The following is a 17,338-nucleotide window of genomic DNA, read 5'->3' on the forward strand; positions in this document are numbered from 1 at the left end:
CTGGATTTCAATTTATTCTCACTTAGTGTTTGCATAGAGGAATGCCACTGACTTTTGAATGTTAATTTTATAGCCTGACACCTTACTGTATTGCCTGATGATTTCCAAAAGCTTCTTGCTGGATTCCTTAGGTTTTTCCATGTATACTATCATGTCATCTGAGAGACAAACTCTCTAAGGAGAGTTTGACTTCTCTTCCAATCTGTATGCCTTTAATTCCTTGCTCCTGCCTGATTGCTATGGCAAGAACTTCCAACACTATGTTGAATAGTAATGGTGATAGTGGGCAGCCCTGTCTAGTACCTGATCTGAGGGGAAATGCTTCCAGTTTTTCACCATTGAGTATGATGCTGTTTGTAGGTTTGCTATATATAGACTCCACTATCTTGAGGAATTTTCCATCTATTCCCATTTTTTTATAGTGTTTTGATCATAAAGGGATGTTTTATTTTGTCAAAGGCTTTCTCTGCATCTGTTGATATGACCATGTGGTTTTTGGTCTTGCTTTTGTTGATGTGGTGGATCACATTGATTGGTTTACGTATGTATATTAAACCAACCTTGCATGCCTGGGATAAACCCCACTTGGTCATGATGAACAATCTTTTTGATATACTGCTGTATCCAGTTGGCTAGAATTTTGTTCAATATTTTCGCATCTATGTTCATCAGAGATATTGGTCTGTAGTTTTCTTTTTTGGTTGTGTCCCTGTCTGCTTTTGGTATCAGGGTGATGTTGGCTTCATAGAAGCTGGCAGGGAGTATTCCAGTGTCTTCAATCTTCTAGAAGACTTTTAAAAGTAGAGGTTTTAGTTCGTCTTTGAAGGTTTTATAGAATTCATTTGTAAAACCATCTGGTCCTGGACTTTTATTTTTGGGAAGATTTTTGATAACTGTTTCAATTTTATTAGCTGTGATGGGCCTGTTCAGGGTATCCACTTCCTCTTTACTTAGTTTTGGAAGTTGGTAGGTATCTAGGAAATCGTCCATTTCCTCCAGGTTCTCTAGCTTGGTGGCATATAGTTAGTTGTTCATAGAAGCCTTGCATGATATGTTGAATTTCTGCGGTGTCTGTTGTGATATCTCCTCTTTCATTTACTCTCCAATTTATTTGGGTCTTCTCTCTTTTTTGTTTTGTGAGTCTGGCTAAAGTTTTGTCAATTTTGTTTAGTCTTTCGAAGAACCAACATTTACTTTCATTGATCTTTTGTATGGTTTTCCTATTCTCAATGTTATTTATTTCTGCCCTAACTTTAGTGATTTCTGTCCTTCTGGTTGCTTAAGGGTTCCTTTGTTGTTCTTCTTCTAGGTCTTTAAGATGTTCAGTCAGGCTGTTTATTTGTGCTTTTTCTTGTTTCCTAATGTGTGCTTGTATAGCTATGAAATTCACTCTTAGGGCTGCTTTAGCTGTGTCCCACATATTTTGATAGCTTGTGTCTTCATTTTCATTGAACTCTCGAAACATTTTGATTTCTTCCTTGATTTTCTCTTTGACCCAGAAGTTGTTAAGAAGTGTACTGTTGAGCTTCCACATTTTGAGACTGTTGCTAATCTTTTGTTGATTGTTAAGTGTTAGTTTAATTCCACTGTGGTCTGAGAAGATGATTGGGATGATTTCAATGCTCTTGAATTGGCTGATGCTGTCTTTGTGGCCTAACATGTGGTCTATCCTTGAGAATGACCCATGTGGATTTGAGTAAAATGTGTATTCCAGTTTCTTGGGATGAATGACTCTGAAAATGTCCAATAGTTCTAGTTTATCTATCTCTTCATTTAGCTCCCTTATGTCTTTACTGATTTTCTTCCTGGATGATCTGTCAAGTTGAGAGAGTGGGGTGTTGAAGTCCCCTACTATGATTGTGTTACTGTTAATATATTGCTGTAGCTCTTTCGGTAGAAGTTTGATGTATTTAGATGGCTTCTCATTGGGTGCCTAGATGTTAATAATTGTTAAGTCCTCTTGATTGACTGATCCTCTGAGCATTAAGTAGTGTCCATTCCTATCTTTTTAAATCTTATCTATTTTAAAGTCTATCATGTCAGATATGAGAATAGCTAGCTGTTCCTGCCCTTTTTTGTGGGCCATTGGCTTGTATGATAGTTTTCCATCCTTTCACTTTAAGTCTGTGTTTGTCTTGTTGAGTTAGGTGAGTTTCCTGTAGACAACATATTGTTGGGTTGTGTTTTCTGATCCATCTTCCTACTCTGTGTCTTTTAATAGGTGAATTCAGGCCATTGACATTTATTGATATCAAAGATTGAAGATATTTTAATGCCATTCCTGTAGAGTTTTAGAGTGTTTTGATATATGTCCTATTTGTGGTGGTCTGGTTTTTTATAGGAGACCTTTCAGAACTTCTTTCAGGGCAGTCTTGGTGATGGTTGATTCCTTCAACTGTAGCTTGTCTGAGAAGTTTTTTTTTTTTTCCATTTTTTAAAAAATATTTATTATCCCTTTTGTTGCCTTTGTTGTTTTTTTATTATTGTTGTAATTATTGTTATTGATGGATAGGACAAAGAGAAATTGAGAGAGGAGAGGGAGAGAAGGACACCTGCAGACCTGCTTCATCGCCTGTGAAGCGACTCCCCCACTGGTGGGGAGCCGGGGGCTTGAACCGGGATCCTTATGAAGGTCCTTGTGCTTTGCGCCACCAGCATTTAACCCGCTGCGCTACCGCCCAACTCCCCTGAGAAGGTTTTGATGCCTCCCTCTAGTCTGAATGACAGTCTAGCAGGATATAGTATTCTTGGTTGAAAGCCTTTCTCATTGAGCACTCGATAGATATCTTGCCATTCTCTTCTGGCCTGTCGTGTTTGTATGGAGAAGTCTGCTGCTGATCTTATGGGTTTTCCTTTGTAGGTGACTCTTTGTTTTTCTCTTGCAGCCTTCAGGATCCTTTCTTTATCCTTATTCCTTTCCATTCTAAGTATGACATGTCTTGGTGTCTTTAGGTCTGGGTTAATTCTGTTTGGGACCCTCTGGGCTTCTTGAATCTTGATGTCTTTGGTGTTGTCTAGACTAGAGAAGTTTTCAGCAATTATGGCCTGGAGAATGCTTTCTTCCTCTCTTTCTCTTTCTTCCTCTGGTATGCCAATAATGCGTATATTGTTTCTTTTGAAGTCCTCCCATAGAACTCTGTTGTTGTTTTCAGCATCTCTTAATCTCTTTTTGAGATCTCTTACTTCTTTTTTAGTTGTCTCTAATTCATCCTCAATCTTGCTTATTCTGTCTTCAGCCTCATAGATTCTATTCTCTCTGCCCTCTACTGTTTTCTGGAGTTCATCTATTTTGTTGCCTTGCTCTGATACTGTTTTAGCTTTTTCAACTAGTTGCATTGTTAGCTCAGCGATTTCAGCTTTCAGCTCTCTAATAACCATGAGATAATTAGAATTTTCTTCCATATTCTCATTTGTTGTTCCTGCATTTCTGATTACAATTTTTCAAATTCTTTACTCACTCCTGTTATTATTTCCTTAGCTAATGTTTGGATGTTGAACTTGTTATTTTGTGCTTCATCCTCTGGAGGACTTTTAGCGGACTTTTGTCCTCGTTTGATTCTCCAATATTTTTTCTTGTTGTTTTAACCATTTTATATATTATGTTATGAGTTCCCTTTATCTGTACTTTTTAAATTATTGATCACAATTGCCTGGAATGACTTGTGTCTAAGAAAGTTAATTAAAGGGTTCACAGTGGTGGAAGTTAACAGTTGTTTCAATCCCTGAGTTGGAGCTCAGTGGTTTAAAATCCTCTTTTTTTTTCCCTTCCCTGTAGGCTATGGGAGCCTGAGGGCTTTTAAACTATCAATAGGCTTCTTAGCTTAATCACTGACTCCTGACCAAGAGATAAATCAGGGTGTGGCAGAGATAATCCAGTGGTTATGCAAAGAGACTTTCATAGCCCATCAGCTATGCTAACGAGATATAGGTCTTCTGAGTTTCCTGGTTAGATCTCTGTCCCCTGGTGTCCCCTGTTGCTGCTCCAGATTCTGAGGGTAGTAGCAGTGGAGACTCAGAGTTGCACTTGGTGAGTTTCTGGGGAGTCCTCTCCTCCCTTCAGCTGTCCGCTTGTTGATGGAGCAGACTGGAGGTGGTGTCTCAACTGATAAACTACTGAACTGTTAGCAGTCACTTAATCCCTCCTTTGGCTCCTCTCTCCTCTCTGTCACTAGCCACACGTGTTTGTACTCACCGGTGATTTCCTGTGGTCATTCTAGTCCTGTCTTGTTTCAGTCCCGGGTGGTCTCCTTTGGTATTCCTAGTTGATCCAATTGTTCTGATTTCTTTGTCCGTGATTGGTGCATTAGGTTTTGTAGTTCTTCTTGGTTCAATTTTGGAAGGGCATATGTTTCTAGGAATTCTTCCATTTCTTCTAGATTCTCTAGCTTGGTGGCCTATAGTTCTTAGTAGCAAAAAATTGTTTTTGAACTAGAGCACTCACTCCTCAGGTCTGGCTTATGGTGGAGCAGGGGACTGAAACTGAGACTTTGGAGCCTCAGGCATGAGAGTCTCTTTGCATATATTATGCTATCTACCCCCATGCGAAAATGAAAAGTTTTTTCAAAAAGAAAAGTATGTAGTTGCACTTTCTTTTATGAGTATAATATATGGTAATTTTTTAATTCATGCTTTACATATTTATTCTATACCCTATGTCTACTGCCTCTTCATTAATCTCCAGCACATAAAGAAAATCCAAGTTTTAGGGGCCGGGTGGTGGCACACCAGGTTGAGTGCACATGTTATAGTCCTCAAGGACCCAGATTTGAGCCCTTGGTTCCCACATGCAGGGGGAAAGCTTTGCAAGTGGTGAAGCAGGGCTATAGGTGTCTGTCTGATTCTCTCCCTCTCTATGACTTCTCTCCCTCTCAATTTCTGGCTGTTTCTATCCAATAAATAAAATAATACAAATTTTTTAAAAAAAATCCAAGTTTTGTCTCACATGACTAATTTTAACTAACATGCTCTTTTATTTCTACACCACCATTAAAATTTATTTTCTGAGTTTTGATATATTGTTTGTATCATCTCTACAACGAACCAGCAGTCTCACCCAACAATGCAGAGGTGTCATAAGGAAGGAAAATCTATAGGCACTGGGGTGGAGCTCATTATAATAGACAAAGAGCCATTCTGTCTGCCCAGGAGTGGTTGCTATGTGAGTGTCCAATACTCCTAAAGAGGAATCTTGTTGTCTGAGGGACTAAAGGGAATGTTACCTGTTGATAAAGCCATGAAGTGGTCACTCTTCTTAAAGTTGCCACTTCCTGGATCGAACACCTTTGGCTTAGGGAATTTTTTGTCATCATGCAACACAGATGTCAGTGAGGTAATTACAGTCATGCCCTGGAATGAGTACAGGCCAACTGATTATGAAGCCGTAGAAGTGGAAGAAATAGGGGGGTCGGGCAGTACCGCAGCAGGTTAAGCACAGGTGGTGCAAAGCGCAAGGACCAGCATAAGGGTCATGGTTTGAGCCCTGGCTCCCCACTTGCAGGGGAGTGGCTTCACAGGTGGTGAAGCAGTTCTACAGGTGTCTATCTTTCTCTCCCCTTCTCTGTCTTCCCTTCTCTCTCCATTTCTCTCTGTCCTATCCAACAATGAACAACATCAACAATAACAATAATAACCACAACAAGGCTACAACAAGGGCAACAAAGGGGGAAAAATGGCCTCCAGTGCAATGAATTCATGGTGCAGGCACTGAGCCCCAGCAATAACCCTGGAGGCAAAAAAAAAAAAATAAAAAAGAAATAGATGAAATATTGCTAAATGTTCAGTCCATTTTTAAAAAAAAATTTCTAGATGTAAAAAATCCCAGGTTGAAGGAAGAAAAGTGGTATGTTGAGGCAGACTGAAGAAGAAATAATTGAGGTTAACTTCAAGGCCAATGGACGTGAGAGCGCTAAAGTACATGCTAACAGCACTTGCAGTGCTGAATACATGTGTCCTAGGATGCCCTGAGTCTGTTTGCTTATCAGTGTTTTTGGACACTGCTGTTTGTCTCCACCTGCTGCTTTAATTGCTTGAACTTTCACTCATACTGTTATATATGTTTTAGTTTAAAATAGAAAACGTGTCTTTGAGCTTAGACTATATGCAATTATTTTAGGATGTTTGTAAAAAGGCATGTAATAAAATTAAAGTATTCTTTTTCATGATCATATGGGTTCAGTAAACAGTATTAGTATTTATTATTGCCATGCAGATTTTCTTTTTCTTTTTTCTTTTTTTCACCAGTGCACTACTCAGCTCTGGTGTGTGTGGTGCATGGAATGAACCTGGGACTATGAAGGCAAAGGGAAGGCAGTCTCTTTGCATAACCATTATGATACCTACCCTGCCCACCACACAGATTTTCTATCTGAATTATAATATGAGATATTTTCATGATTATTAAACCTTCAGAAACACACAAATACAGGGGCCTTCTGTGGGCCCCCATAGGACCTTGCCCTCAACATGAATCAACAATGGTAGAGAATGTTTCATCTTCTGAAGGGATGCTGGACAACATACTCTACGTTCCACCTGAGGAAGATGGGTTCTGAAAATGGGGCAGCTTGGAACATTCCTACTCATGACCACAGAATGTGAGCTCAGATCTGCAAGGATGCAGAGGTCACATAGGCTCCTAAGCTGAATATGGGCCCCAGATCACATCAAATCCATGTTTACAGTCAACAACATTTATACATCTTTCCCATACTTGGGAGCTACTCTCTTCCCTGATCCAGCTTTCTGGTCCTTTTTCCAGCCATGACATCATCTCCCCAGACAATAACTTAGGTCCACCTGCATATCAGATGTCAGGCTCAGAAAAAGAAAAAGAAAGAAAGAAAGAAAAAAAAAAACCCCACTAATATAGTCATGGGCCCTTTGGAATATAACTAAAATAGGCCTACTAACTATCTATAAAAGAGACCCCCAACTCTTCATCTTCACTATTCTAGCCTTTAGGTTCATAATTAGTCAACAATTCATTTGGCTTTACATGTTAACTTTTCTTTCAGCCACTAGGTTCCAGATGCTACCGTGATGCCAACTGGACTTCCCTGGGCCGACGACCCTACCAATGTGTCCTGAAACCCTGCTTCCCCAGACCTCTGCCCCACCAGGGAAAGAGAGAGGCAGGATGGGAGTATTTATCAACCTTTCAATGTCCATGTTCATCAGGGAAGCAGTCACAGAAGTCAGACCTTCCACCTTCTGCACCTCATAATTACCCTGGGTCCATGCTCCCAGAGGGATAAAGAACAGGAAAGTAATCAGGGGAGGGGATAGGATGTGAAGTTCTTGTGGTGGGAATTGTGTGGAGTTTTACCCTTCTTATCCTATGGTTTTTGTCAGTGCTTTTTTTTTTTTTTTAATATTTTAATATTTATTTATTTGTTCTCTTTTTGTTGCCCTTGTTATTTTATAGTTGTAGTTGTTGTTATTGATGTCGTTGTTGTTGGATAGGACAGAAAGAAATGGAGATAGGAGGGGAAGACAAGAGGGTGAGAGAAAGATAGACAGCTACAGACCTGCTTCACCACTTGTAAAGCGATTTCCCTGCAGATGGGAAGCCAGGGGCTCAAACCAGGATCCTTAAGTCAGTACTTGTGCCACCTGCGCTTAACCCACTGCACTACCACCTAAGTCTCCAGTGTTTCTTTCTTTTTTTTTTTTAAACATTTTGTTTTTTTACCAGAGCACCACTGTTCACCTCTGGCTTATAGTGGTGCGGGGGATTGAACTTGGGACTTTGGAGCCTCAGGTATGAGAGTCTGTTTGCATAACCATTATGCTATCTACCCTCTGCCCCAGTGTTTCTTTTTCATAAAAAAATTATATAAAAGAGAAAATAAACACAATTGATAAAAAATAAGAAAACTCTTCATTTTGTTAATACTCATCTGAGATCATCAATTGAAGAAAGTTGGGTTGATTAATAATATTGCATGAATAAATAAGAAATCTGAATAAGTAGACATCATGTTATAAGTAAAGTATTCAATAGAGACACCATAGATCTTTATTACTAAATATTAAATAAGAATCATGTTAATACAACCCAGGTGTCCAACAACAGATGAGTGGCTGAGCAAGTTGTGGTATATATACACAATGGAATACTACTCAGCTGTAAAAAATGGTGACTTCACCATTTTCAGCTGATCTTGGATGGACCTTGAAAAAATCATGTTGAGTGAAATAAGTCAGAAACAGAAGGATGAATATGGGATGATCTCACTCTGAGGCAGAAGTTGAAAAAACAAGATCAGAGAAGAAAACAGAAGTAGAACCTGAAATGGAATTGGAGTATTACACCAAAGTAAAAGACTCTGGGGTCGGTGGGTGGGTCCATGAAGGATGATGAATGACATAGTGGGGGTTGTATTGTTAATTGGGAATCTGGGAAATGCTATGCATGTACAAACTATTGTATTTACTGTTGAATGTAAAACATTAATTCCCCAATAAAGAAATAAATTATAAAAAAAAGGAATCATGTTGATAAAAAGCATCTATTAGATACCAGAATGAAGATAACACAGACAACAGTGAGTACAGTTTCCTTATATCCCTGCTTTTCACTATGAGATTCAAAGAGACATACAAATAACTAAATACCTCTCTTACCAAACCATAACTGCTAAATAATCCGTAGTTAACAAAAAAATCACCCCAGAAATTGGGTGGGCTAAGCACAGCAGGCTAAGCACATCTGGCACAAGCAGAAGGACCAGCATAAGGATCCCGGTTTGAGCCCCTGGCTCCCAACTTGCAGGGGAGTCACTTCACAAGCAGTAAAGCAGGCCTGCAGGTGTCTCTCTTTCTCTCACCCTCTCTGTCTTCCCCTCCTCTCTCCATTTCTCTCTGTCCTATCCAACTACAGCAACATCAACAACAATAATAGCTACGAGAATAATAAGGGCAACAAAAAGGGAATAAGTTTTTTTTTTTATTTTAAAAATCACCCAATAAGTCCAGGATATATTTTATATAATTATAATCTGAACTCTTCATAAAATCAAATTGGCTGATAGAAAACAGACCAGGTTAGGAGCTCAGAAACAGAGCAGAGAATTTGCATGCAGGAGGCCAGGTTGATCCACTGCCCTAGGTATCTGAGAGCAACACTCTATTTCCTCTCCCTCTATCTTTCTGATCTTCTCTGATGCAATAAAATAAATGTCTTGGAAAAAGGAAAGGAAAGCAGAAGGAGAAAACAGCTAATGGATAAACAGCTAAAGGATAGTGAACAATATTAAAGAAATAGAGTGAATTTAGAAGACTTGCAGTTTATAAACTAAATTGGAAACAATAAAAATCCAACCAAGAATCCAGGCAGATTATGCCTTTTTTTCTCTCTCTTATATATACTCTCTCAGTCACAGAGCATTGAATCTATACCGTGAAATAGATAGATCTGAATAGAGTCTCTGAGGTCTGTATAAGAGAAACAAAGGTTACCTTAGGGATGACATAGTTCCTGAATTTAATGTCACGGGTCACGGCATGGGGCAGGTTTATGGGCAGGAGGTCAATGTATCTCTGGACCTCATGCACCAAGGCGTCCATGTAGGGCATGTGGCTCCTGTCCTGCATGCTGGGACTCCGGTTTTTATTATCAAAATAAAAACAGAACTAAATTCTAAATAGAGAAGCCAGGGGAAAAATATAGATAATAGTTGAAGTCTCATTAAAGAAAATATGTGTTACTTGGTTTGTGTTTTTGTTAGAATTATAAACCAGAATATATTTATTCAGAAGATATGTCAGGGCCTGGCAGTGACATACCTGGTTAAGTGCACAAGTAAGCAGGTTCAAACCCCTGGTTTCCACCTTCAAGGGGAAAACTTCAGGAGTGGTGAAGCAGTGATGCACTTGTCTCTCTGTCTCTTTCCCTGTCTATCTCCCTCTCCTCTCTCAATTTCTCTCTGTCTCTGTCAAATAGTAAAATAAAATAAAAATAAGGATTTTTAAAAGAACATCTGTAAATGCAGTGTTGGACAATAAGGAATAACCAATGCAATTACTTTTTATGAATAGTGGTAGCACTGTGTAAGTGTCCTAATTGATAAGAAATATACTAATATATTTATATATGATTAAAACTATAAATGACTGAGGTTTGATTGACCAGAACCGTGGGCATTATTAACCCTAAAATGATGCTTAGTCATATCTGCTTATAAATACAGTCTGGTTAAGTAAAAGCAGATGTTACTTGCTTCATAAAGATTTTCTGGCCATATCTACTCTACAAGTCTTCCCTGATGAAATGTTTTGTAATAGGAATCCACTGGTCTCTAACTCTTTCAGAAAAAATAAAATAAAAAAGACTCAAAATTTTATGATCTTTGACTTGTTATCATATTGAATTCTAGAGAGAATCAGACAAGATTTATTGTCAATACTATAAACACAAACATGAGTGGACACATAGACACAGAAACAAAGAAGACCCACTGGCTCTATGCATCAAACAGAGAAAGCATAAATCCACTTTAAATCAATTCTATGGCTCCCTAATATGAGGGTTGACAGAGTGCCCTTAGTGGAAGATTGCAAGAACAATGCAAGAACAATGTTTCCAGAACTTCAGGGAAATATAGAAAAGTCTGTTAATGTAAGAGCCACAGAACATCTGATTCACACACCATTGGTTTTCCTGAACTCCTCCACGGTACAGCGGCTTCCTTTTGAACTCGGTCCTCAATGCTCCTCTTCCCCATCCCAAAGTTCCACAGGGTCATGAGGGAGAATCGATGGGTCTCTTTCCATATCTTCCCATTGCTGAAAGTAATTCCTACCAGCAGGGGGAATAAAAATTGTGATTGATATTCTAGGAAACGAAAAAAAGAATGGGGGGGGGGGTTGGTGCTTTGACCCTGGCGCATAGGGTTAAGCACAAATAGTTCAAAGAACAAGGACCAGTGTAAGAATCCAGGCTCCCCACCTGAAGGGGGGGTCACTTCACAAGTGGTGAAGCAGGTCTACAGTGTCTATCCTTCTCTTTCCCTCTTCTTCTCCCTCTCCTCTCGCAATTTCTCTCTGTCCCATCAAAAAAGAAAGAAAAAGAATCTGACACTAGGCATCCATTCAGAAAAGCCCAGCTGTGCTTTAGAGCATCAAAGGCCTCTTCTCCATCTTCCCACCATCATTCCCAGGGCTGTACACTTGCACCTACCATGTCCTTTCCTAAGTTTATCAAATACCGGGGAGCTGCCTCTGCCAGCAAACTCTTCCCCCAGATCAGTCAGGGCTTCCTTGACAGCTTCATATCCATGGAGAACGACTGTGGGCTTCATGCCAAAATACACAGTGAACACAGGGCCATACACTTTTGACAGCTGTGAAAGGAAATGCATAAAATAACAAGAAAAGTCACTCTATATCATGATAGTATTTGATAGTATATCATGCATAGTTCTGTTATTTATGTGTTTATTCTGTCACACACAACTTAAATATTTCTTAATAATGCATAAATATGAAGGTGACAACACAGCTATCATTTAGGCATAACTGGCGGGTCAGTGACCCAAACAGTAGGTTTATTTACCCCACTTGCAAAAAAGGAGGTTGAGATAGGAGACTTCCAGTTCATAATCCAGTATTTCATGTCTAGTCTACAAAACCTCCAAATTTGATCATCATTTATATAAAACTCTGATCTTTGAGCAGTATATCAATATTCAACAACTATATAAATTTTAAGTTTTATTATTTTTAATATCTTTAAAATATTCTCTTTTGTTGTCCTTATTGTTTTATTGTTGTAGTTATTATTGTTGTTACTGATGTCATTGTTGGAAAGGACAGAGAGAAATGGAGAGAGGAGGGGAAGACAGAGAGGGGGAGAGAAAGATAGACACCTGCAGATCTGCTTCACCGCCTGTGAAATGATTCCCTTGCAGGTGGGGAGCTGGAGCCTCAAACCAGGATCCTTACATCTGTCCTTGCTCTTTGTGCCACCTGTGCTTAACCAGAGGTTGATTTGCATGTGTTAAAGCCCTGGGTTAGGTATTTAGAGCACCTGGTATGCCAGGCAGTGCTCTGATTCTTCCTGTGTCTGTTTGTAAATACATATGTATATATAAAATGTACACATATACATATATAGTAAAATATATGTACTCATAAAATTAACATAGCAATTTTATATTGTCTATTTAAGTAATAAAATATTATTTATTTATTTATTTTAAAGGAGAGACATTAACCAAACCATAGGATAGGAGGGGTACAACTCCACACAATTCCCACCATCAGATCTTCATATCCCATCCCCTCCCCTGATAGCTTTCCCATTCTCTATCCCTCTGGGAGTATGGACCCAAGGTCATTGTGGGTTGCAGAAGGTTGAAGGTCTGGCTTCTGTAATTGCTTCCCTGCTGAGCATGGCCATTGACTGGGCAATCCATATTTCCAGTCTGCCTCTCTCTTTCCCTAGTAGAGTGGGTCTCTGGGGAGTCAGAGCTCCAGGACATATTGGTGGGGTCATCTGTCCAAGGAAGTCTGGGCGGCATCATGCTGGTATCTGGAATCTGGTGGCTGAAAAGAGAGTTAACATACAAAGCCAAACAAATTGTTGAATAATCATGGACCTAAAGGCTGGAATAGTGCAGATAAAGTGTTGGGGGGTACTCACTGCAGACTACTGTGTACTTTTGCTTTTGGTATATATTTTGCCCTAGTTTATGGATACATGTGAACATATATGGTCTATCTCATGGTACCTGGTCTATATCTAGGTTTTGTAACTTTGTTAGGAAGTAAACCACCTTGAATGGAATTAGAGAATACTAAGAAAGGAAAGGTCTCACATGAGTAATGAGTATGAAGGGTTGTCATTCCACACCTGAAGTCTCTGGAAGTGAAGCATGCTGAGGTATCACTAATTAGTGAGGTTTCATTGATTAGGTTGTGATAAAAGGGTGCAATATTATTTGATATGAATACAGAAGAGCATGCAGGAAAGTGCACCCCACCCTAAAGTTCCAGGAATGGGGGGAAATATAGGCTCTATAGTGGAAATGTGAGTTTCCTGCTATCTTAGGGTTCAACAAGACAACAGATAGTCATTGTTACAATCACACTATTTGGTAACTGGGTTAACTCTGAAAAATACCTTTGTTAGGATTTGCTATATAATACCCAGCATCACCATAATTTATGTCCTTTGACATTATTTGAATATAGCTGTGCCACCGGTTGCTTCTGTTCTTCCTGGTCTAGACTTTTGAGAGAGTCAACATATCAAAGACTCAGCTTATGTATTAAAAAACACTCAGTATGTGCTTTAAAAAGTTTGAGACATACAATCAATTTTCCCCTATCATATTAATTTAATAGAGATTTATATGTCTACAAATTAATAGGAGTGTACATAAACACCATTATCAAAAGACTGTGTCCCATCTCAGCCCCCTCTCCCCACCCCCCACCCCTGGCTTCCCCTGCTACCCCCAGATGCTGACTATCCACCCTCACCCTCACTCTCACCCCAGGGTTTTTACTTTGGTACCTACCTTTTTTTTTTTTTTTTAATACTTTGGTGTCCTACTTTTTAAAATAATGTACTATCATTGCTGCTCTTTGTATAAAGTAACTAACGTGACAAACACTTTGATGACTAAACATATATGGATAAGTAGCTAAGTAGATTTACCTGTATTTTCTTATCATGAACTCCTCTCTTCCAACTCCCAAAATGTAAAATACAGATTGGTATTTTGTATTTTCAGTTGGAGGAAGTATGATCCTGGGAGGACAGGAGTGCTCCTGGGTGTCCTTACCTCACAGGTAACAGCTTATAAATCTAGGACTCTTAATGGCATCGAATGCCCAAGGCAATGCACTCAATGCACTCATATGGAGGATAGTTTAACTCCCTCCCATCTGTGGCTTTGTAAACATAATAATATGGTTAATCATTATGTCACTAGTTGATTGAAGCAAAGGTCAGAAAAGTTCGCTTTTGTAACCTACAAATTGAGTAACTCCAATATAAGGTGTAATGTTTGTTGGAAAAAAGAGAAACAGCATCAAGAGCAGGGTGGCAAAACCCAGACAAATTTTCAAACATGGATTTCTGAATATTTACCCCGGCGACTATCCACAAAATAACCATCTTTACATTAAATAGATGTCCTTAATTGACTGTATATATAAAAATACCTAGATTTTTAAGAAAAGTGCCAAAGAAAAGCAAGTAGAGTTAGTATGTATTTTTTGGATCTCTGATGTTGTACTTTAAAGAAAACAACATAGGGGCATTGGGTGACAGCATATCGGATTAAGCACACATGGTGCAAAGTGCAAGGATCCCTGTTTGAACCCCCTGGCTTCCCACCTGCAATAGGGTGGCTGCACAAGCAGTGAAGCAGGTCTTCAGGTTTTTCTTTCCCCCACTCTGTCTTCTCCTCTCTCCATTTCTCTCTGTCCTGTCCAAAAACAATGACATAAATAACAACAATAACAAATAATAACCACAGCAACGATAAAAGAACAAGGGGAACAAAGGGGGGGGGAAATAGCCTCTAGGAGCAGTGGATTAATGGTGCAGGCACCGAGCCCCAGCGATAACCCTGGAGACAAAAAAAAAAGATAGAAAAGAAAGAACAAAAGGAAGGAAAAAATGAAGGAAGGAAGGAAGGAAGAAAACAACATGGGCTGGGTAGTGGCATACCCAGTAAAGTGCACATGTTATCATGCACGAGGGCCTGCATACCCACCTGCAAGAGGGAAGCTTCACAAATGGTAAAGTGGCGGTGCAGGTGTCTCTCTTTTCCTCTCCCAATCTATTTCCCTCTTCCCTCTCAATTTCCCTTTACCTCTATCAAAAAGAAAAAGCAGGGACTCTCTTTTTCTCTCCCCCTCTATCTCTTATCTCTCTGTCTCTTTCTTTAATAAATAAAGATTTTAAAGACTACAAGAGGGGGTAGAGCAAAAAGACATCCGTGAACCAGTGGGGATTAAACCAATGTCCTGGAGGGAGGGTGGTGCTTAGTTAATAGTTTATGTAAATAGACCGCAGGCATGCCGGTGCTTAGTTAAGTAGGAATAGAGACAAAATCTTTAAGCCGGGGGAGCTGGCATACTACCCAACATCTCCGCCTTTCTTTTTAACTAATGGCCATAGTATCAGGAGTGTGGGGCACTTTGTGAGGTCGGAAGACTGATAAGAGGCATACCTTTTGGGGTTCTACTGTCCCTCCTTGCTCAACCTCTCGGTAGAGAGAGAGACTAATAGGATTGACACACCCCTCAGGCTCAACCACATCCTCACAATTCCCCAACATCTCCCTCTTACTTAATGGCCATTTATAACTGGGTCAATGTTTGTAAAAGGCTTCGTCTCTGTCAGGGGAATATCAGTGTAGTGATGAATAGAAACCTGTTGAGAAGAAACCAGAATGATAGCATGTAAGTGTCTTCAAAAAGAACTAGCACAAGACAGGGAGGGGTAAGTAAGAGTAGCAAGGGACAGAGTGAGACTGAAAAGAGGTCTTGTAGGCGGAGAGGAGGGCTGCCTGATGGGTGGAGGAGTGGGGGCCTGATAAGCCGAGGGGCTAGAGGGATGATCTGGTGTTGCAAAGTCCCAAGTCAGCTGGCAGAAAGTTCCATGGACTTTCCATGGGAAGTCCATGGGAAGTCCATGGGAAGTCCAGCAGTATAAAGGGAGTGTCCACAGGTGTACCAGCAAGTACAATAGAAGTGTCAGTCCAATGTCAATGGCCAGGAAAAAATGCCACACATCTATCTTGATGGAGGAGGACAGCCACTGGAACTTTTCTTCTCTGTAGAGAGTGACCTGGAACCACCAAAACATGACAGGTGAAGCAGAAGCAGGAAGAGCAGACAGCAACGGGTGAGAGAAAGGCACTCGGAAAGTCTTGTCCTTTGGAGTCCATGAATCAGGTTCTCCAGATCGTGTCAAGTCACATCATGGGTTTCAGGGGGAATGGCTGTAATTGTGGGTGATGTCAGAGGTCAGGGGTCCAAGATGGATTTCTGAGGATTCCGTATGAGCAGATGCTTCTTCATGCGAAGGCTGTACATAGCTGTAGTCAATTACTTATGAAAAAACTTTGTAACAAATTAGAGGTTTACTATAATTGATAACTCGATGATTATAATTGGTTTAGGTATCTTTATAATTTCATTTAAAGGTCATCTTATGTGACCTCATGTAGCAGTCTCTGTACAGCAAAATTTTCAAACCAAATTTAAGTAAAAAAAACATATATATATATTGATTTTTAACTATTTTTACATTGGAATTTTAAGCAAACTCAGGTTACTAAAGAGTTAACACATTTTAGTGACAATTTTTTTTGAACATTTACAATGTCAGATTGATGCCAGATTTGTTGTGGATTAATTTCCACAAGATAGTTTACAAGACATTTTAGGGCCCTCCAAAAATGTCCTGTATAGAGAATTTGTATTTTAACTTAGAAGATGATGAATTTTCACATTGAATTTTTAGACTTTTACTTTAAACACCCAGTTACTTTAGTAAATTAATTTTACCTTTCCTGGTAAGAATGTAGCTTCAAAATTACACTTTAACTGTTAAGTTAATGTTTACCGAACTTGAAACACACATATTAAACATGTAGTTTATAACACATGGGAGGAGAAAAACTTTTGTAACTAAGACATATAATTTCAAACGCGAATTTAGATCTACTGTCATAGTTGAACCATCTTTACTCACAGTTTAAGACTAAACATTTCATATTTATACCAAGACTTAAAAAAGAAATCAAAAAGAGGAAAAAACAATTCTTGGACTGTTTCTGGACGTCTCCAGAAACCATGGCTGCATCCAGCTATTTTATATAAAGTCAATTAAATTTCAGAGTACTCTGAGCACAATGGGTCGTACAAAAATTTTTGTCACTCAACTCACTCAATTTTTTTTTCAACTCACTAACTCACAAAACACAACTGGCCAGTCATAGCATAAGATGAATATTCGGGGCGGGGGGCAGGAAGAGTTCTGTGAATCAGACTTTTTAGATTCTGCCATGTTGTATTATATGGATCCTGGAGTACATCCTGCAGCCAGTTCTCTTGCAGCCAGTCCTCTTACAGTGTTTCTTGTTCCTCAGGGATATCAGCACCATCATGTGGGTATTGCCAGACATGGCAGGCAGGAACCCAAACAGGTTTGGAGTAATTCTGTGGAAAAATGCATGCGAAACCCCTCCCCATAGTCAACAGGGGGTCAGGTCCTTTCCAAATTTTATCAAGTCGGTCTTTCCATTTGACTTTAATAGCTGGGAGGGTGGGTGGTGGTTGCCAATGAAGAATAATAGGAGGTTGGTCCGAGTTT

General features: G+C 39.5%; 2 protein-coding genes and 1 pseudogene across 2 annotated transcripts in view; 1 reads left to right on the top strand and 2 right to left on the bottom strand.

Moving 5' to 3' along the window:
- Positions 1-17,338, top strand: part of LOC103126401 (cytochrome P450 2C21-like) — a 76,558-nt gene that overhangs the window by 6,071 nt on the left and 53,149 nt on the right. The gene's annotated exons all lie outside the window — the stretch shown is intronic.
- Positions 5,017-9,599, bottom strand: LOC132541960 (cytochrome P450 2C15-like). The gene is made up of 2 exons (XM_060203705.1): positions 9,460-9,599; positions 5,017-5,346 (listed from the first exon to the last, which is right to left on the bottom strand). The coding sequence occupies exons 1-2, from the start codon at positions 9,592-9,594 to the stop codon at positions 5,176-5,178; spliced, it is 306 nt and encodes a 101-aa protein (XP_060059688.1). The 5' UTR covers positions 9,595-9,599; the 3' UTR covers positions 5,017-5,175.
- On the bottom strand, positions 10,642-11,374 carry LOC103126405 (cytochrome P450 2C5-like; annotated as a pseudogene).

Source organism: Erinaceus europaeus, chromosome 1, assembly GCF_950295315.1.
Source record: "Erinaceus europaeus chromosome 1, mEriEur2.1, whole genome shotgun sequence".
Lineage (NCBI taxonomy): Eukaryota > Metazoa > Chordata > Mammalia > Eulipotyphla > Erinaceidae > Erinaceus > Erinaceus europaeus.

Excerpts from the sequence above, each read along its gene's own strand:
- LOC132541960 (XM_060203705.1), bottom strand. The coding sequence starts at position 9,594 with ATGCAGGACAGGAGCCACATGCCCTACATGGACGCCTTGGTGCATGAG. Across the intron at positions 5,347-9,459 it reads GGAACTATGTCATCCCTAAG|GGCATGACTGTAATTACCTC; the intron begins GTAACCTTTGTT and ends TACTCATTCCAG.